Source organism: Grampus griseus (assembly GCF_964374135.1).
Source record: "Grampus griseus genome assembly, chromosome: 16".
Lineage (NCBI taxonomy): Eukaryota > Metazoa > Chordata > Mammalia > Artiodactyla > Delphinidae > Grampus > Grampus griseus.
The window spans coordinates 61422821-61444356 of record NC_139010.1 but is presented as its reverse complement, the minus strand read 5'-3'; the positions used below and the strand labels follow the sequence as shown (position 1 = coordinate 61444356).

Here is a 21536-nt window from a genome sequence, read left to right as displayed (position 1 = left end):
CTCAGCGGGAGGAGAAGTGAGGGTCTGGAGAGGAGGCCAGCTCGACCAGGGTGTTGGAGGAGACTTGGAAGAGCAGGAGAGGGGGTCTTGGAGAGTGGGAGCCCCCCCATCCAGGAGACGATAGAGACCTGGGTTTGAATGCCAGCCCATCACTTCCTACGTTGGGTCCTGGGCCACTTACTCAGTGGCTCAGTTCACTCATCTGGGAAATGGAGATAATGTCTCCTAGAGCCAAAGTGGGAAGCTCCCACCCTGGCACATGGTAGGGCCCCAGCGATCCTCCCAGCTCACTGGCCCGTCTGCCCCTTCCCCCAGGTCATCGACAAGAACTCGGGTGGCTGGTGGTACGTGCAGATCGGTGAGAAGGAGGGCTGGGCCCCCGCGTCGTACATCGATAAGCGCAGGAAGCCCAACCTGAGCCGCCGCACGAGCACTCTGACGCGGCCCAAGGTGCCCCCACCGGCACCGCCCAGCAAGCCCAAGGAGGCCGAGGAGGGTCTGGCGGGTGCTGGTGAGAGCCAGGACTCCCCGCTGAGGCTCAGGTACGAGGAGCCCGAGTATGACATCCCTGCCTTTGGCTTCGACTCAGAGCCAGAGCTGAGTGAGGAGCCCGCAGAGGACGGCGGGTCGGGGGACAGGCGGCCCGGCCAGCCCCACAGGCCCTCGCCCGCCTTCTCGCTGCAGCGTGCCCGCTTCAAGGTGGGCGGATCTGCAGAGGACGTGGCCCTGGAGGAGGAGACCATCTATGAGAACGAGGGCTTCCGGGCATGTGCAGAGGACGCCCTGTCGGCCAGGCGCTCCTCCCGGGACAGCGACTCCCCAGGCGGCTCCCCGCTGTCCCTTGCCAGGAAAAACTCCCCCAGATCGGGCTCCCCCAAATCGTCGTCGCTCTTGAAGCTCAAGGCAGAGAAGAATGCCCAGGCGGAACTGGGGAAGAACCACTCCTCGGCCTCCTTTTCCTCGTCCATCACCATCAACACCACCTGCTCTTCCTCTTCCTCCTCTTCCTCCTCGTCCTTGTCCAAGAACAGTGGGGACCTGAAGCGCCGTTCTGCCTCGGACGCAGGCATCCGCGGCGCTCCCAAGGTCGGAGCGAGGAAGGATGCTGACCCGAAGACTGGGCTGACCTCCTGTGCCCGGGCCAAGCCATCAGTTCGGCCCAAGCCGTTCCTGAACCGCACAGAGTCCCAGAGTCAGGAGAAGATGGACATCAGCACTTTACGGCGCCAGCTGAGGCCCACTGGCCAGCTCCGGGGCGGCCTCAAGGGCTCCAAGAGCGAGGATTCGGAGCTGCCCCCCCAGACGGCCTTCGAGGGTCCCGGTGAGGGGTCCAGGAGAGGCTCGGCCGACCTCATCACCCTGCCTGCCGCCACGCCCCCGTGTCCCACCAAGAAGGGGTGGGAAGGGCAGGCCACCTCCTACACGACATGTAGTGCCTACCAAAAGGTCCAGGACTCGGAGATCAGCTTCCCGGCAGGCGTGGAGGTGCAGGTGCTTGAGAAGCTGGAAAGTGGCTGGTGGTACGTGAGGTTTGGGGAGCTGGAGGGCTGGGCCCCCTCCCACTATCTGGTGCTCGGTGAGAACGAGCAATTCGACCCCCCTGGCAAAGAGCTGGACACAGTGGCCACCAAGAGCAAGCAGAACGAGGGCAAGTCAGACAGCCTGGAAAAGATCGAGAAGCGGGTCCAAGCGCTGAACACCGTCAACCAGAGCAAAAGGGCCACGCCACCCATCCCCTCCAAGCCTCCCGGCGGCTTCGTCAAGACCTCGGGCGCCGGGGCGGTGAAGATGAGGAATGGCGTGCGGCAGGTGGCCGTGAGGCCCCAGTCGGTGTTCGTGTCCCCACCGCCCAAGGACAGCAACCTGTCCTGTGCCCTGAGGAGGAATGAGTCGCTGACGGCCACCGACGGCCTCCGAGGCGTCCGCCGGAACTCCTCCTTCAGCACTGCCCGCTCGGCAGCCGCAGAAGCCAAGGGCCGCCTGGTCGAACGGGCCGCCAGCCAGGGCTCGGACCCTCCTCTGCTGCCCACTCAGCGCAACGGCATCCCGGTGTCCCCTGTGCGCCCCAAGCCCATTGAGAAGTCCCAGTTCATCCACAACAACCTCAAAGATGTGTACGTCTCGATCGCAGACTACGAGGGGGATGAGGAGACGGCGGGCTTCCAGGAGGGCGTGTCCATGGAGGTCCTGGAGAGGAACCCCAACGGCTGGTGGTACTGCCAGATTCTGGACGGGGTGAAGCCCTTCAAAGGCTGGGTGCCCTCCAACTACCTGGAGAAAAAGAACTAATGAGGAGTGGTGGGGGGCCTAAGTCCTTGCAGCCTCAGTATGGGTGAGCTGTGAGAGAAGACAAAAGGGAAAGGGAAAATGGGAGGGGGTGGGGAGGACAACGTTAAACCTGCAGAATGTGGGACCTCGAAGATACTCCCCTCCAGGCTGTCCCCCAGCTGGAAGGTAGGGTCTGGTGGGGGCCCACATTGAGCAGGGAGTGGAAGGGGCAGGGGTGCCCTGGGCCTGGGACCGGAGGCAAGAAAGCTGAGCCTCACACGTGCACCTTGCGGACTCTGCTGATGGACTCGGCACCATTTGGGACAGGCCATGTAGGAAACCCCAACTTGTGCCTTGGCTGCAAATCTGGAAAAGGTGTGGTTGTGCGGGCCTCCTGTGCCCTGCCCCTGCCTAGCCTGGCTTCCGTTGCTGGCATCTTGTACCCCGGAAGTAGCCCTTGTATCATCCTAATCTATGTTTGTGAGTTACGCTGGTTTCCCAGGAATCTCTGCCGCCTACCATGGGTGGGTGTGGTAGGAGATACCACTGGCCCTGGGGCTGGGAGGCATCTCCTGTGAGCTCAGGCTGTCCCTGGGCCAGGCCACTGTTTCTTGTTAGTTGAAGAAAAAGCAGTTCCCCAGCTGCCAGCAAGGACCACCATTCTTAGCCGTCACTGCTGCTGGCCTTGAGAAGAGAGGCTGCCCTGCCTGGGGCACCCCCGTGGAGGACCACCAGCTCCAGTGTTCACAGAGAGGGCAGGTAGAGCCGTCGGTCTTTTCACAGTCTGCACAGACTTTATTTTGGATATTTCTGGGTGGGCAGTTCTTTGCAAGTTTTGGGAGAGGTGTATTGCTTTGGGCCTTCTATGTCAGGCCTTGGGTTTTGGTCTTACTTTAGGAGTTGTTTGGGGACCCAAGGGCGGTCAGCCTCACGGGACGGGATGGGTAGTGGATGGCCTTTCTATTATACTCTTGTGGGGAGGTGGTTTGGTTTGTGTTTTGCATTCTTCCCTCCACAAGCCAAAGTCGCTTCATTTGGTTTCCACTGTGTGGACAGTACCGGTGCTTGCCAGAGGGATCTCGGGCTGGAGGAGCCCTGGTCCCAGCCGTGGCAAAGCAGAGACGCTGCTCTCCTGGTTCTTGTGCAACCTCAGCAGGGCAGAACCCTCAGCAGGGAGGCGGGTGGTGTTCAGGAGAGGGGCAGCGAACGTTCCCCTGCCTGGGCAGGGCCCGAAGCCTTATGTGAAGGCTGTGGAGCAGCAGCCATCGCCCTCACCCTGGGCCCAGGGGAACCTGCTGGGCGGACACCACCAGGCACCCTCTGGCCTGCAAGCAATATCGCAGGTGCCCGAGGAGGCGAAGATCCCTGGGCCAGGAGCCAACCTGGTCTTTCCGAGGGGCAGTGCCCCTGCAAAGAGAGAAGGGAGAGAATGACGTCCCTGTCAACTCTGGGTGGTGTCTTTCAGTCGACACTTCAGAGGCCAAACTGGCTTCCCCAAGGACTCACTCTTCACTGGGAGTGGATTTCCACACGTGCCTTTGATTGTGGACAGATCAGGCTTCACAGCCCCCGACTCAGCTGCCAGATCCTGGACTAAGGAGGAAAGGCCCTCCCTCCGCCCACACTCCCCCCGCCCCCCAGGCAGCGTATGATGCCTGAAGAACAGCGGGGGACCCGCGCCTCGTGCCCTCAGCCCCCAGCCGCCCTGCCCTCCTCCTTCGCCGTACACTGACGCCTGGCAGCTCTAGCAAACTGCTCCCGTTCTATGTTGAAAAGGCCGTGGTGAGATTTTGCTTCCTTTTGTTTGTTTAAAATTAAAATTAGTTACTATTTTCTTCTGCTGGACAGTATTAAATAGAGCAGGATGTTGAGTTATCTGCTAGATTGCAGTACTAATGGTAGTGTTGTAGTGTCTTCATATTAATATTATTTGGACTTATTGAACAATAATGATAAAGAAGTGGTTCATTATTTTTTAATTAATGCACTTTAATACGGTGGAATGGAAAGAAACCCAGAGAGCAAAGTGCATTACTTAAAGATGCAGTATATACTTTTCTCATTTTTAAGCAGCACATATTTATTAAAAGAAAAAAAAGTAATTTATGATTATTTAAAATAAAATTTAAAAGTAGAGTGATTGTCGGGTTAAAGGACCTTCCACGTAGCTATCTTCCAGGGGGATGGCCCCAGCGGCCTCACTCCTCAATGTCTGCACTGAGCCAGTTCAATCAGTAACACGCCAGCCAGGCCAGGAAGGAGTGCAGGACGCATCTGCTAAGCACAGAGCATCTCAGTCGGACTGGACCACAGTGCTCCCCAGAGCCTATCTTTCCCTGCCCTTCCTCACTGCACTGCCTTGTGGGACTCTCCACCACCCACAAGGCAGATGTTCTCCCAGCCCCCCAAGGACCCTCTCTCCTTAATCTCCAGTGCCCTTAAGTGAGTCATTGTAAGTGACCTTCAGGGTCACTCCATCCCATACCCTCTTGTTACTGCAGCCCAAAGACAGGAATTAGCTTTCCCCAAATCACATAGCTAGTTAACGGCAGACCTCCCCACTGCATCCACCCCTGCACTCCTCCCCAGCCCCGCTAGAGTTTATAGTGTGGTCATCATGTTTACAATGTGACATCCAGCCCCGAGGATGGCTGGGGGTTGCTCAGGCATCCAGGAAAAGTAGAGAATGCTGCCACCTGGTGACAGCATGTAGCTTTGGGCAGTGAACAGGGATTGCCATGCCCCGTCTTCGCCCCTTGCCCCTCACCATCACCCCCTTACAGCACAGCACAAACCCTGCAAACCCAAAGAGAATATTAATACTTGAAGCAAGAAGGGTGCATGCCAGTCCCTCTCAGACATGGCCAGGGGATGCCAGGCCTTGTGCCCCTGGACTCCTAGCCCTGCCCAGGGCAAGAGGGCTTTTCCCTAGAGCTACTGAGCTGCTTTGTGACGTTGGAGGGTACTTCTGGCAGCAGGTAGAGGAGGGAGGGGTCTGTGGCTCTGACCCATCTGGAGGAAAACCAGATCGGACTTTAAAAGGTTTAAAAAAAAAAAAATCTCAGCAGTGTCCAAACCTAGTTTTCCATTAGTTGCGATTGAAAATGTGAAATGACGTTGTATTGCTGTATACTGCAACTTTAATCAAAATGAGCCCTTCTGAGGTCATTATTGAGGTTTATATAATGCCCGAAGATGCATCATTTGGTGCTTTTCCTTTCAGTTTAAAGACTTTTTTCTTTTATTACAAGGGAAAAAGATGTTTTCATCTCTCTCCCACTTTGTAACAGGGGCCTGGCTGGGCTCCCTGGCCCCATCATGCTGTTCCCACTAGGCCAAGGGACCCCGAGGGTGGCAAGAGGGAGCTGGAGGGGGCAGCCTGAACAGCAGGTGTGCCATCTGCCCCAGCTGTGGCTGGGCCCTCTGGCCAGCCTTCAGCCCGTTCACCCCCAGCCTAGCCCCACAGGGTCCTCTTTCTTCCTCCTCCATGCTCCATCTTGACGAAGGCATTATATAGAATCGTTTTAATCACTTTCAGATGTTAGAGCAGCGTATTTTACTGGCATTTATATCCATTGCTTTCCTCAGCAAGGCATGTTACTATTATCATCTAAGGAAAAAAGACAAGGGAATTTCGGTCAAGCATTATTTTCATATTACTAGTATTTGCAGAATAGGTGTAGAACTATTTAAGTTTAGACCTTGGTTTGGTAGTTTGTTTTGTTTTTATGGAAAAAAAGATAAAGTAACCCCTACTTTTCCTGTTTTTGTATTTAACTAATATATTATTTCTTTAAGGTTACTCACTTCCCCTACCCGCTCCAAATACTTTGCATTCTCAATCGAAAATGAAAACAATCTGAGAGACAGGAAAAGTGCAATATTATCAAGAGGGATGCCAGGGCTTGTTGGGATGGTGGCGGGAGAGCCAGCAACCCCGTCTCTCGCTAGGGGAGGTGGGGCTCCTGGAAGAAGTCGTAGCTGTGGAGCCTATAGATGACCTGGGTATTGATTTTTTTTACCCCTCCTCCCCTTCCCCCTTCCCTGGCAAGATGGCAGGGGTCCCCGCCAGAGGGCATCCCCTTCTGCTGGGTGTTGTCCGCCCAGAAGAGAGGGATTCAGGGAAGTGGCATGGGGCACTTGGCCTCCCCGGGGCCCCAGCCCCAGGCACAGAGCAAGGGCCTCCAGGAACCGTTCCTTGTTTTCATTTCCGTTGTTTTTCAGCCAGCTGCTCAGAAAGACCTGTCCCCAAAATAACCCTTGGCAGCCCTCTCACGCCAATCTCTTGATGTTTGGGCCATGATCCTTCCGATGTATGTTTGAGTCTTTCTAAAACTACGTAACCTCAAGTTCAGTTTATGGGCAGGAACCCTCGATGTAATCAAACCCTTCTGGAGGGATGTGGGTGCCTTGAGCCCAGCGTTCCCCAGTGACGCACCGATTCCCACAAGCCTGCAGCTGGGCCTGGTGCTGAGCCAGGGCCACCCGTTCATCTCAATGACTTCAGCCCGAGCAAGGCGCGAGCCCTGCCTCTGCTCAACACCCCGACAGTCCCCAGAAGGGCCTGGAGAAGCGTCGGAGGAGCCTGCTGAGGTCCCTGCAGACAGAACTTCCCACGACAGGTACCAAGCCGCCGCCTCCTACCTGGGTGCCAGTAGAGAGGGGACAGGACGGGAAGTCTCTGGCTCCAAAGCTCTGCCCCTCAAGGCGACAGGGACATCCTTGCGGGCTCATCCCCTCCACCTCCAGTACTGTACGCTTGCTGCTCCATCCCATTCGGTGAATTTCTGTACAAATAGGAACCTGGCGCCCAGAGTGGGACCGCGCCCCCGTGTGGGGGTGGCTCTCCTTGGAGTGTATACGTCTATAGGTCCAATCTTCAAGAATGCCGATGCAGAGCTCTCTGGGAAGAGAACCATCCACAGTGCTAAAGAATTAAGATTCCCTCACTTTTTTGAGGGCTGTGTGTTGTTGAGGTAGAGAGAGTGTGTGTGTGTGTGTGTGTGTGCATTCGAGTGCGTTATGTGAGAGTGTTGGTCATTTCCCACTTGAACTAAAGAACATGGGGTTAGAGGAAAAACATACTGGGCAAGCTGTCTCCATTGAACAAGTCCTTGGCATTGGGCAGGCCCCAAAGGACTCACAGCTTCTGGCAGCAAGCGTATGTGTTATTCACACGTGTAATTCTGGCTGGAGAGTGCAATGTGTCTTTTTTTTTTTTTTGGTAATTATTTTATTAAGTATTTAGTTGGAAACTTCACACTGGCATTAACAGATCTAGCAGAAGCAGCCTAGGCCATCGTCCCGGGCTCCAAAATGAAGATGTGGAAAGGTGCCGCCACTGGGTGTGGAAGTGCCGAGGCGGTCAGATGGGGCTGCCACCCGCAGTGTCTCTAGTAGGCTGACTCCCAGCCCTTGCCATGCATATCGCCACTGTGGGAATCCCCATGTCAGGAGAGCAGCTGGCCCTCAGTTCTTATATTGCTGAGGGTGGATCAGGCTGGTCGGGGCGAGAAATTGGTCACCGTGAGCTCAGTGGACCTACCCGTGCGGGTACGTCAGCACCCCGGGTCTAGACTGCAGGCCTGACTGAACGCTTCATGGGAATCATGTGGAGGGCTCCCCCTTGACATTACTGAGCTTTTTGTCTAAATCATGATCTCTGGTTGGGGCAGCCCCTGGTTCTCAAGCTCTGTGATCAGAGCCAGTGACACAACAGGGTCAGTGACCTATAGCTGCACTTCAGGAAGAAGAGCCCCACTGATAATAGCATCCCTCCTGTTTTGTCCTGTGCACCTGGGTCCTCAGGCCAGAAGTTGGGCACACTGGTGCTTATAGACTGGGTAGAGGACTCTGTCTTCCTGGGCCTTGGTCCCAAGCTGCCTATAATGTTGGTTTTACCATGCCATCCCCCTTCCCGGAGCCTATCTTTTTAACCTTGAGTTTGCACTTGACCTTGACAATCAGCCCCCTCTCCCATTCCAGAACTTAGTGGCCTTAGAGAATGGGTCCCTACGATGAAGGTCCCTCCTTTGTTCCCATTTCCATCCTAGCTAATGGGCTGGACCTCAGGAGGCAAGAGAGAAAGGAAGAATTGTCGTTTTAAAGCAAAAGTATGGATCGAGCACGTTGGAGGTGAGTGAGAGGCACGTCGGCAAGATGAGTGTGCGCGTGTTTGGGGTGGCTGGGGTTTACCGCCCCTTCCCCAAGAAGGAGGCTTCCAGAGAGGAGGTCTGCTAGGCAGAAAGGGAAGCGTATGAGAAGGTTGAGAGAGGGTTTGGAGTCTGGAGTTTTGTCTTTATTAGAAAGGAGGAGGAAGTCTACTCTGAGTGTTTCAGGAAGAAGACAGCAGGTAGGGAGGGAGTTTAGTGATTCAACACCCAAGGGTCCAGCCAGAACAGGCTGGGAAAGCCCCAAGATTTGGCTGTTAGAAGCAGCTGGCCTCAGGAAACAGCTACTTGCTGGGCCACAAGCTGGGTCCCCAGCGGGTTCTTAATGGTCATTGATTTACTTAGTGGAAAGCAGGAAGTTGCCAGCAACAAACCAGTCTTCGAGTTTGAGGCCCTGGCTCCAGAACATTCATCCATCTCTCCGTTTCCAGGCTGGGTTTCCCCGCCTCCCTTTGTCCAATCCAGAGCTAGCCTCTCAAATTGCTTGAATCAGAGACCAGTGACCATAATGGGTCATGTAGTTGGGACCCACCACCCCCAAACTGGAACCTTGGGGTCCAGACACCATCAAGCATATCTGGGAGGAAGACAACTTCGTTTGCTCTTCTGTTGACACCAGTTCTTCTTAAGTAGCTCTAATGATGCCTGTGGCGGTTCCGTTTGCTGAGCCTGCCTCAGTGGTGTGACTCAGAAGATGGAGTGCAGTGCACTCATCGTGTTTAGTGGCCCGTGACCAAGGCATACTGCTCTTTAGCATTTCAGAGAAAGAAGGGTAAACAGAGCCACGGTTCTTGAATCTACAGCTTGTTCTCTGCAACAGGTTTTCTTTAAATCCAGGACACAGGATGGCAAAAGGGTTTCAGGGCCAGTTTACAGGAGGTCTGCATGAAGGGGACTTCTGAACAAGGCAGGTGTTAGTGGCAGGTTCGTGAAGCGTGGGTTTGTGCACTGCATGGTTGCATGTGAACTGCTGGATGCCTCTGGGGCACTCCTCACGGTGTCCACTCAACCCCTCCCAGCTCCTAGTGGGGTCTGTGGGGTCTGAAGGAGGTTGTTCCCTCTTCCCCCTCAGCAGAGAAATTTAAGGGCAGTGACTCCAGTGCTGTCAATCTGAGTGCTAAAAAATCTCCAGGCTCAATGGTGGTGCTAAACTCTCTCCATGTTTCTAATATTTTTAATAGTGGGTTTTGTTTTTTTTTTTGAATTGTTCTCATCACAAAAATGCAGCGTCCTCGGGGAAGGGACCCAGCCCCTTGACCTGCCGCTTTCCAGGTGTCTTTTATCATTTTGACGGGATTCTTTGGTCTGCAGAAAATACTCTGTCTTGGCATGCTTCTAGACTGTAAGATTTGGGTTGTTTTGTATTTTGTTTATGTTTACATGCATCTTGTATTTCCCTGAAAACTAAATAAAGTTTTTGCCTTTTTAACTGAACAGAATCACCTCCTGATTCTCCCTGCCACAAGGAAACATATCCAGCTGAGTGGCAAAAGCCACATCACCCCAAATGAAACATGACCTGCAGGGTCCGGGCCCTCTGAGGACACTGGAGGGGTGGGGGGACAGGTAAGTTCCCACTGTTGCCGGTGAGAAGCGTGCTCGAGCCCCTCCACCCCTCCCCCACCTTTGGGAGGCTTTCTGGGCAGTGGCCAAGGCTTTTAGAGAGGGATACAGATCTTGGGGCCGAAGAGCCACATTCAGTGGGCCTACATGACCCCTCAGCTTAGAGCCCCTGACCCTCCCCTACTTTTGCTGGACTCCAGTAAGCAGGGCTGGGCAGTCCTGGTGTGGGGAGTAGCCCATGGCTGTTCAAGGCCAAGCAGAGGCTGGGCAGCTAGAGCATCCTCCCAGGAGAGAGGAAGGCAAGCAGCCCATGTCCCTCTGAGGCCCAGCCTGCCAAATGCGTTCAACTCCCACATCGGGCCCAGACCCCCGTCCAGCGCTCCAGCTTCTACCGCCACCCAGAGGTACTCAGCCCATCATCTAGAAAGTTTTTCCGAAGGTCCCTGACCGAGGCCTCCCTTTTCAGCCCAGCTGTGCCACTCATTTGGCATAGGCCTCCTCACCGACCAGTGGGAGCAGCAGCGGAGCTTCCAGGTCTGGGCTTCGGGTGAGAGCCGGGCAGGCCCTGTTCTGGGGAGCTCAGCACAGTGCCTGCCGCCCTTTAGCCCCTAGGTGGCGCTGCCCCTCCACAAAGGTTGCACTCCAGAGTTAGACCCGGCTCAGCCTCGGGAGTGCCACGGACCCAGGGACCTGAGGCCACCGAGGGGCAGTAGCGTCTCCCTTTCAGCTTACAGTGGGGCTCGCCTGGCATTCTGCTTGGATAGCCCCTGCTATCCAAGCCCCAGGTCACGCTCCAGCCGCCTCCCCCTCCCCTGCTCTCTCCAGGGAGTCTTTCCTGATCGTTGACTCCCCTCCTGCACACCCACCTGCCCGCCTGCCCTCCGTCCCCAGCCCTCCAGACTGCACAGCACAGCCCTCAGGCTGGTACGAAATCACCTTTATTCACAATCAGTCACGGTGACCCAGGTTCACAGAGGAGGCAGCAGCTACCCCCAGGCTAGCAGAGACAACAGGACGGTGGCTTCCTCTCCCTGGCGCGCAGGCTGTACAGCCCCTGCATGTAAGAATTCTCCTTGTCTGAGAGGGGACCCCTGACTGGGTGGGGCCACACCAGCCCCACCTCGCCCCCCCTCCCACAGAAGGGGTCTACAGGGTCAGTGGGGAGGGGAGACCCATGGTAGGACTGTGGCTTCCCGGCCAGGCAGGTGCAGACAGGGCCCGCCTGGCATCCTGACCCCCTCCCTGTGCTGTCCCACCACACCACCCCATAGCAGCCCCCACCAGAGAACCCCCGAGAGTCACAAAGAAAGTCCCTCCCGACCCCAACCATCACTTTACCGAGGTGCCAGCTGAGGCTCAGAGAGGCTGTGACCTGGTCGGGGCCACACAACTGGGCAGTGGCCAGGTCCAGAATCCCGCGCTCTGCCAGCCATACGGCAAAGCAGTCTCCGACAGGCGCAAAAAACTATCTGAGGGGGCCGAGGGCTGGGAGGCTTGGGGGCAACTAGGCCAGGACTCTGAGAGCTGGCCCCAGCCATGGCCATCAGGACAGGGCGTGCAGGGCTGAGATGACTATAACCTAAGAGCAGCTGCGGGGGGGACTCCCTCACCCCAGCATCAGGACTAAGAACCTAGAGGTTCTCCTCTTTCCTGGGACCAGAGAGCCTAAGAACAGGCTCCCTACCCCTACAATGATGAGGCCAGCTGGCCTTCCCTCCCTCAGCTTGCCCAGAACTTTTTATGTCCTTATGGAGGAGGGAACTCCTGGGCCTCGTGATGTATAATGAGCCAATTATGATAACCCTGCTCCAGCCCAAGAAGAAGGGCATTTTGTGGCTCTGGGGTGATCCCCTAGTCCCAGGGCACTGCAGAGGCTCTGCTGCCCTCTCTATAAAAGGGATACAATTTGTCAGAAGGCCTCCCACTTCAGCCCCTTTGGAGTTCTACTTCATGGTAAGCAGAGCTGGCTATGGACTTCTGGGCTGCAGTCTGGGGAAGATTTTGAGTGATGACTACCTCTGCTGACCCCTCTAACCAGGCACTCCGCCCACCAGGACAGCATTTCTAGGGGTCTGGGGGATGGGAATTCAGTCCCGCCCCCCTGCCAAATAACCCCTACAAACCCAATAAATAAATAAGTTAAAATACGGAAAAAGCCTGTTCTTACTCCAGGGAGCGCCCTACTCCCAACCCAGGGCCCTGCCCTCTCCTGGGGATGCTACAGCCTCTATGAGTACCAGCCCGGCCCAGAATAGCACTGAAATGGGGGAGGAGAGGTCACAGAGGGTAGCTGCAAACCTGTTCTTCAGAGACCCCTGACAGAAGACAGACCCTGCTCTCCAGCCCACACCAAGGGGCTGCCCCTGGGCAGTGGCATCCAGCAAGATGCCTGGGGCAGACAGGCTCTGACCAGAAAGGGGCCCTCCACATCTCAACCAGGCCAGGGGGCTAGGGACCCAGAGCCTGGAGGCTTCTGTAGCCTGTCTGTCCACCCACCCAGGGGGAGGGGGAGATGGACATGGCATGGAGGGTGCAGCCTGCCCAGGATGAGAGGTATCCACTGGCCTTCTTACCCCTGGCTTCCAGGCCCAAGGGGCAAGGAAGAAAGGAAGGAGAAGGTAGGTGTAGGTCAGAGAGTAAGGCAGCAGCTCAGGAGCTGCCGGCCTAGGGCTGCTGTTGCACAGGTTGTGCACTGCTCAAGGGCAGTTGGCTGAGGGAGAAAACGGAGGCTGAAGTCCAAGTCCACACTCCACTAGCCAAGCCACATGTCTGGGCTCAGGGCCACATCTGCCCAGAGGAAGGGACACACTTTCTAATTCTCACAAAGGTGCCACACAGGCTAGAAGGACCTCCTGGGAATCTACCCCGGATGGGGAAGGATCAGGAGAAGCTGAGACCCCAGTTTAGCCCCTCGGCGTGCAGGGAAGAACAGGCGGTTTGCTTCTGCCCCCACCTCCCTGCCTGATACCCCTTCCTCCCCCAAACCTTTAGGGGCTGTTTCCCATGTTTAATGAGAAGGGAAAAGAATTTCCAAAATGAGGAAGAAGAGAAGGGGCCCTGTTGACTTGCCCCTCAGGTAGAGCTGGGCCGGGGTCTGAGGAGGTGGGCGTGAGGGGTAGGGCACCACGACGGGCTAGGAGCTGCGGTAGGTCTTGATGATGTCCTTGATGGGGCGGCGGCAGATGGGGCAGCAGGCGTGTAGAGCCTTCTTGAGGCGCAGGCCACAGGCATAGCAGAGGCACATGTGGCCGCATGTGTAGATGACCGTGTCCACCACATGCTCATAGCAAATGGTGCACTCATCGCTCCACGGGCCCCCGCCTGGAGTCACTGGCGACTCTGGCAGGCTCACAGGTGAGTTGGGGGCCGTCCCTGGGGGCAAGGGGAAACCAGTCAGGAGGAGACATGGCCCAGTCTGGTCCCAGGTTCATGAAGAGAGCCCCCTGGCCTCTCCCCCTCCGTTTATCAGGATCGGCCTGTCTAACCTACCACCCAACTTCCTGGGCACAAGAGAGGAGAGGATACACTCTGCACAGCCCCACTTCTGGCCCCTCAGGGCCCAGACCAGGGGCCAGGGTGTCCATGAGGCATTGAGAGGAGGAGGGAGGGATGGAGGAAGGAAGGGGGCCCAAAACCATTTAAGGAAGGCCCCTCCTGAGTTACCCTTTGGTGTTCTTTGTGCTAAAGAAGTCCTTTGGAGAAAGCTGCCCAGCCGGGGGAAAGGATGGGATATACCCCGGAAATCAGCACTCAACCAGGGTTCACTGGGCCCATCTCCAGCTCCTCCAGGGCCCAGTCCTGATACAGAGGCTGCAGGCCTGCCTCAGCCAGGGCAAGGGTGGGGATGGGGTCCTCAGGGTGGGAGGCCTGGCATGGTCACCATGGAACTGGAGGGGTCAGCCTACTTACCGCCAGCAGAGTTCCCCAGAGGTCCAGAGCTGCATGTGCTGAGCAAGGGGTCAGAGAGGCGGATGCCCAGGGCGCTGGGCGAGGTTGGTGTGGAGGCAGGGGAGCAGGAGAGTGACGGGATGCCCCGCTCTGCCAGGATGGTGGAGCCTGCAGAAAGGGTGGGAAAGAGGGAGGGACACACTAGCCACTCAGAGGCCCACTGGGAGAAAGTGCGAATCTCCACCCCTCTATTAGGTTCCCAGGAGAGAAATGGGTGGTACAGCCTGACCACACGGCCCAGCCATAAGGCTCAGGGTGGGACTCCACCGACTGGCTCAGCACCCTGCCCCAGCTCTCTGTTCCCGCCTACAAATTGGAGGGCCACACGCATCATGCTCTGGTGTTACTGCATCTGCCGTCTCCAAACAAGCCCCCTGCCTAGAATCCCACCTCCACCCTTCCCCATGCTTCCCTCACCTTCAAGGTTTCCCATGCCAGAGAACAAAGTCGCCATCCTCCCACCTAGCATGGCCCTTCAAGCCCTGGCCTCACCATCCTAGTCAGAGCCCCGTGCTATCACCCCCCTTCTCCTCTGCATTGGCACCTTCGAAATACTCCACACCATCTCCCACACTTGATCTGCCCAACCTTCTTTCCTTCCTTTCTTCCCTCACTTTCCTCTTCCCTTCCATCCCTCCCTGCCTCCTCCCTTCAACAAGTCCTTGCTGACAGCCTACCAGGTACCAGACACTGTGTATATATAAAACTGGGAATGAGGCAGACAGAACCTTTGCCTTCAAAGAGCTAACTGTCCAGGGAGCCTCTTGTGGCTATCCTCAACCCCCTCCTCTGGACAGCCTTGACCCCACCCCCCCGACAACCACATATCTCTATCTAGCACTGACCAGCCACACACGCCATGCATGGAAATAAAAAACCACAGAGGATAGGAAATTATTTGTTCTTTGCCCAGGAACGTAACTTTGTTTCCCTACTTAAACCTTGAGCTTCCTGAAAGCAGGAAGTCTGATTCACCTGTAAGTCTCCCACAGGCCCTAACATAATGCCCTACACATAAATAAGTGCCCAGTGAGATATTTTTTATTACTAGTTATTCATTCTAATTCACTTAATAGTCACTGTTTCTAAGAATATTCATTAGCTGTCCATAGGATTTCTCTTATTATTGTTAACAGGTTTCAAGTTAATTATCATCCCCTTTCAGAAATTTATAGCTTCTATTTGATTTTCTTGCTTTATTGCACTGGTTAGCATTTTCGGAACAATACTATAAGGCATCTCTATCATATTCCTGTCTTTAATAAGAATATTTCTAATGTTTCACCATTAAGCATGAAATTGACTGTAGTTTTGGAGTGACGGAAATATCTTTTCATTCTTACTTCACTTAGGCCTTCAACAAAGCAAAGCATTCCTCTATAAGGTAAATAATTATCCTTCACACATTGTTACTGATTTGTTTTTCCTTTAACGTCAGTCAGGATCCCCTAACACCAATTTGTTAGTTGAGATGCCCTATTCTCCAAGCGGCTCAGGAGCATCTGTTTAGCACATATTAAATTCTGAATGGTTATTCTTGAACACCCACCTTGACCTACTTCCCTTTGGGGACATTTAAGTCCTGGCTTGTTTCTGTTTGTTTTTAAGCTTCTCCTTTGCTCCAGTCTAGTAAGCTTCTTTGGGCAACAGAAGCTTCACTGGAAGGCTACTTATCTATTATTAGATGGTGCTGAGGCAAGAGAGTACCTTGCCATTATGTTACTTCCTTCATCTGAGGAACAGTGTCTCCTGGTGAATGTAGCCAAATATCTGTGTACCTCAACCTGATTTTTTTTTCTGCACCCCAGTCCGATTTGTTTTTATTCCATCCTGAATTTTCACCCCAATTTCTTTCCTTACTGACTGATGGCTTTTCATCTAGCCTGATTTCTTTTCACCTCCTTCCTGACTTATCTTCCCTCAATCCTAACTTCTTAGCACCCCAGCCCCATTTCTTTTCATTCCTTTTTAAATTTATTTTACACTCCATCTTCATTTGGTCTCTTTCCAGAGGAAGTCTCCACTGATTTTACCTGATTTCACAAAACTCTCACACACTCTCACAATCACCAACAGCATTACATACATAAATACGCATACATTTAGTTACTCACGTGTGCCTAGACACAGTATGCCAATCTTACAGCGTAAAGTCATGCTCACTCACATACACACAATTACCTTGTCTATGAAGCCTCTTGGGGTGAGGTCTAGGTCAGGGGCTGTGAGACCCAGGGGTCTCCAAATGTGTCTAAGCAAACTTGCTAAGGAAAAAAAAAAAATTCAGATGCCCAGGACCTAATCTGAGATCTACAGAATCAAAATCTCTGGAGGTGGGATTCAAGAATCTGCTCTGTAGTAGGTTCTCCGAGTGAGTCTAATGCTGCTGCAGAGCAGACCAGCACTTGGAAAGCATGAACACCTGCTCACTCTGGGGTAACAGAGGTTCCTGAAGATACACGTAAAAAAAAAAAAGATTTCTGGTCAAACGAGCTTGGAAAAGCTGGACACCATAACCACCACCACCTTCTCCTAAAGGTTCACATTGTATATTAAAGGCTCTGAGAAGTTCTACAGTAAAGAATTGCCTTTTTTTTTTTTTTTTTGCCATACGTGGGCCTCTCACTAGTGTGGCCTTTCCCGTTGTGGAGCACAGGCTCCGGACGCGCAGGCTCAGCGGCCATGGCTCACGGGCCCAGGCGCTCCGCGGCATGTGGGATCTTCCCGGACCAGGGCACGAACCCGTGTCCCTGCATCGGCAGGCGGACTCTCAACCACTGCGCCACCAGGGAAGCCCAAGAATCGCCTTCTTTTTAAAAACTCAGTATTTCCCAAACATTTTGGACCCAAGGACCACGTTTTCAATGGACACCTACCCTGCAGAACACTCTGGGAAACATGGCTTACACAAGTCCACATCACCCAGTCCATTCAAACTCTGTCCATTCAAACCCACGAAGGCCCAGACATCTGCAACCCCCTTTCCTCCAAGGCCCTCTGCTCGGGGATTCCCCACAGACCCCCAATCTAGGCACCACCCTGCAGAGATACCTGGCTACTGACATACCAACCTCTTTTTCTTATTTAGACACACAACCACCCTTAGAGTCTTTATTACCATTTTAGGAGAAATGGAAACTGAACCTCAAAAAGTTCGCTGCTGGTGGAAACCATTTTCTTTTTCCCCATTTTTAAATGGCCACTGGGCAATGTGTAAGAGAACTGTTTACGTATCTGTGGGAATGTGGGTGAATCAGATTCTGAGCGTGAAACTCAATGTTCCCCGCTTTTCTCCTCCTCTCCAGGGTTTATCTGGTGAGATCTGAGAACTATGGACTAAATAATTGAGTCCCACCCAGAACTCATCTTCGGTGTCTGTGACTCCTTGACTAGACCCCATGAAGGGCGGGGTGGGCACTCTTTCCCCCTACCCAGACACGCCCCTCCTCCAGGGAAGGCTGGGTCTGGAGGCGCCAGCCTCCGGGTGCACCTGGGGGGAGGCGGGCACGTGGCCGGGGGCACTCACCGAGGATGCGGATCTGCGTGATGGCCCCGTGCAGGCCGAAGAGCATCCAAAGCGGCTGCGAGGCGTCCACACACAGCTGCATGCCCGCCGCGGAGCCATTGTGGCTGAGGTGCAGCTCACCGTCGGGGTTGACCACCAGGCCCAGGATGTCGCCGCTGTGCAGGGGCCCGGGCACGCGGCACACGGCCCAGAACTCCTTACGGTCCACCAGTGCCTCGGGGCTGAAAGGCAGGTCGGCTGGCCGCAGCGTGCCGGGGTCGCACGTGGTGACACCGAAGGAGAGCGCGCCAGGCCGTGCGCCGCCCGAACGCGTGATCTTGACGAAGATGGTCTCGGCCACGCGCACGGGCCGGCTGGTGAAGACGAGCGCGCGCTCGTCGCGCCCATGCTCCAGGCGCGCCACCGTCTGCTCGTCCAGGATGCGGACGTGTGCGCCGGCGCGCAGCGCGTGGAAGCGCAGGTCGCCGTCGAGCTGCGCTGGCAGAGCGTGGCTGTGCTGGGAGTTGAGCGAGTTCTGCGGGATGGGGCAGCCAGCGGCCGGCGCGGTCTCGTCGCCGTCGGCGCCCGGCACGTTGAGGTCGCACAGGCTCACGGAGAGGCGCGCTTCCTCGGCCTCACGTCGCAGCGACGGCCGCCGCAGGGCAGTGAAAGAGCGCGGCCGCACGCAGTCCGGTAGCACCAGCTCGCTGTCTGCGGCGAGAGGGAGACAGGGTGACCATCACGCGGTCCACAGCGCCCAGTCCCCATCGCCTGCGCACCTCCTCCCACTGGTCTTTAAAGCGCGCAGCAGTAAGACGCACCGGGTTTCTAATGGCACAGAAAACGCTAGGACATAACGTCGTGCAGGACTTCTAACTACGTATTTGCTTAAGCAAAGGATCAAGGCCGGCAGGAAGGACACCAAAACTAAAAATATGATTACTTCTAGATAGTATGCTTATTAAAATTGGATTTTTTTTCTAACTCCTGGGGCCCTCCCTTTTTATCCCAGCAGCCAGAAGAGCACCCGGCACTTAGAAGGCAGTAGTAAATAATATTTGTTGAATGCATGTTGACATCCTACCCGTCTGGGAGGCCAGAGAGAACCCCCACTCCCTAGAACGCCTCTCTGCACAAATGGCAGAGAGACGTTCTTACCCCAACAATTACCTTGTGAAGTTACTGCCACGGAAGGACATTGAGGCTGAGAAGTTAAGTGAATTTATCCAAGCTATCCTTTCAAAACTGACAACTGGAAATCAAACCCTTTCTCTTTTTACTCATACAAGTAATACAGACTGTATTTTGTAGAAAAGACAGTTCATCAAAAAGAAAAAGTAATCTCCTGTCAGCCCACCATCCATAGGAAAATACTATTAATATTTGGATATATGAGTTTCCAGCCTTTTTTCAATATATTTTAGTTATTTCTTTTTTTAAAACAAAAATTGAATCATGCTATATAAATGCCAGTAGTTTTAAACTATATATCTCTTTGAAAATGTGGCAACTTTTATCTATCTTCTCAGAAAAATGCACGTTCTCCCTAAATTCTGTGGATAATTTCAGGGCATCGACTCCAGGTGAAGAACTCTGCTATACAAATTTTCTTTTCAAAACTAGCTTTTCCATTTACTGTGTCCTGAATACCTTTCTACACTAATAACCATGTTTTTGATACCATACTTTTTTAATGGCTGGTTATCTCTGCTTTATGGAGTACTATAATTTGTAATAAAAGTCATCAGTTGCAATGAATTACCCCTGCATTTCATCCTTAAAGCATCCCATGAAGTTGTTTCCATTGTACAGATAAAGCTCGGAGATGTTATGTGACAGCCACGAAGTGGCAGATCCAGGATTAAAGCAAGATCTGTCCAACTCCCAACGCCACATTCTCCACTTTCGGGCCCTCCTCGTTTACTGAACCCTTTCTGTGGGAGTCCCTAAATTTGGCTAGTACCACCGCAGCTCACATCATGGGCCAATCCCTTCTCAAGAGGATTTTCTCTGAGCCTCCCCCAGGGAGAATCTGTGCTTTCTCTCCAGGAACTGAGTAAGGGCTGCTGGAGTGCTTGGTGTGAGAGTAAAGCTTGGGGGACTGGACTGGTAGGGGCCTCAGAGGCCAGAACTCAGCCCCAGCTGAATCTAGAGACGCTCTCTAAAGCCTCTCTCTCTTTGTTCTCCCCCAGCTCCCCTGCCCTTTCCAGGAACAGTGTTGTTTGGACCCCAGCAAGGAGAGGGTGCTGGGCCAGCCCTCCCCCCAAGGCTCCTGCTTCTCTGGAGAAGCCTCTTGGGGCCTGGCTGGTCAGGATTCCCAGCACCGTGTTTGGCAAGGAGGAGGGAGCAGACCGGAAAATGTGATTATTCCAGGGAATTGACTCTGTGACAGTAATGGTGCAGAGAAGCTGGGGGGCTGCGGAGAGGCAGAGGCGAGGAGGGCAAGACATGGGAGACAATAGTGGGGGGCTGAGGAGGGCTGTGGGCTGACCTGGACCCCAGGAAACAGCCCCAGCTCCCCTACCCCTTAGGGATTCCAGTCAGCGGCCCTTGAGGAGTCCAGAGGGTTGGGGACAGAGGAGAAGGGATGGGGAAACAGGGTGAGGAGGAAACAAGTGGCTCAGAGATGCCCAGCCAGGCCTATGGGAACAAGGCCGTCATGGGGGCCCCCACACACACACACCCCACACTCCTCTCTCCAGCCCACCCCACACGCTCAGGACAATCAGGCCAGAGCCCATGGAGCTGGGCAGACGCTCAGAACAGATTCCTGAATGGGGCTGGAATGTGAGCTCTCTCCTGTTCTCTGCCCCTTCAGGAGTCCTCTTCTGCTTGGATATACCCACTACCTCCCAGCAGTGCCACTGCTGAGCTACTCTGTCTTTAGGAAAATGTTTCCTACTCTTAAACTGAAATCTACCTCCCTGTATTTTTTTTTTTGAACTCTTAAAAAAGTCATTTTATTGATCCTTTACCATACAAAACTTATTCAAATTACACCCATTTGAAGTGGTAAGATCACAGCTAGAAAACAGGTTACCCTGTAACAAATTTACAAAATCTAGCATAAAAGCTTTTTTTTTTTTTTTTTACATTATATTACATATTATCTTTTTTAAACTAGCATACACACAAAACTTAACTGATTGGTAGTTTGCCTACTCCCAATTTTGGGAGAAATACTTCCTTTTGACAAAATCACATACCCGATAGGAAAAGAAATTCCCACAACTGCCAACTGCCACCCAACTCACTCTTCAAGGCATCTTCCTTCAAATCCCTCCTCTCATACACACAAGGTATCAATGCTGAAGCTTTAAATACTGCAGTTGAATTTACAGATCTACACTTATAAAAATCAACACGAGAACCGCCACCACGACAACAAACACAAACAAAATCACTCTTAGAAAATTACAAACCAGCTAGAAAATATTCCGGCAGTGTTTACAAGTGACTTGCTATTTTTATACAAAATTGCTAGATAATGAAAATGAGTAGCCTGCGTATCAACCTAAATAAAATGATCACCACACAAATCTGTACATATAATCACATACCTATCATGTGTTGCTCCTTATACAGTTTACCTTCTAGGGCTCAGTCATAACCGCCCTGTATTTATACCTACTACCCCTGGGGCTGCCTCTCAGCCCCACACTGAGGACCGCTTTCCTCAGGGAATACTCAGACTCCCCACACACCTTCCCACCTCCTCGACAATGAACACAACCAGACTCAGGATTCCAGATGTGCCCTGGCCAGCTCAAGACACAATGTGGCCATCACACCTCCCCTGATAAGTACACTATACTTCTAATAATGCAACCTAAAAGTATTTTAGGTTTTTTGGTTAACAAAATCCATATACTGGTAGGCAAGACAGGAGCACAGTTAAGTGCAAGAACTCTGAAGTCATCAGCTTGGGTTCAAATCCTAGCTCTGCCATTTCCTGGCCGTATGACCTTGGGCAAATAGCTTAACCCCTCTGGGACTCTCTTCTTCAGCAGTGAAATCGGCATTTACTTATTGGTATAAAATATGGACTCTAATACTCCCCTCGGAAGGGATACTGAGAAGAT

The 21536-nt window shown here is 53.6% G+C and overlaps 2 protein-coding genes across 7 annotated transcripts in view; one reads left to right on the top strand and one right to left on the bottom strand.

Annotated features, from left to right (window-relative positions):
• SH3PXD2A (SH3 and PX domains 2A) overlaps positions 1–17439 on the top strand; it is a 246719-nt gene extending 229280 nt beyond the window's left edge. For 2 of the 3 annotated variants that reach the window (XM_082673397.1, XM_082673396.1), the window contains 2 exons: positions 316–10004; positions 17255–17439. In XM_082673397.1, coding sequence (XP_082529523.1) covers positions 316–2289 — 1974 coding nt within the window. In that variant the 3' untranslated portion in view covers positions 2290–10004; positions 17255–17439. The remainder of the gene's footprint in view (positions 1–315; positions 10005–17254) is intronic. The other variant, XM_082673395.1, reaches the window with a different exon arrangement.
• NEURL1 (neuralized E3 ubiquitin protein ligase 1) overlaps positions 10910–21536 on the bottom strand; it is a gene marked incomplete at its 5' end in the record, with an annotated part of 80293 nt that continues 69666 nt past the window's right edge. For all 4 annotated transcript variants that reach the window (XM_082673399.1, XM_082673400.1, XM_082673401.1 and 1 more), the window contains 3 exons: positions 10910–13373; positions 13911–14057; positions 17476–18165. In XM_082673399.1, coding sequence (XP_082529525.1) covers positions 13135–13373; positions 13911–14057; positions 17476–18165 — 1076 coding nt within the window. In that variant the 3' untranslated portion in view covers positions 10910–13134. The remainder of the gene's footprint in view (positions 13374–13910; positions 14058–17475; positions 18166–21536) is intronic.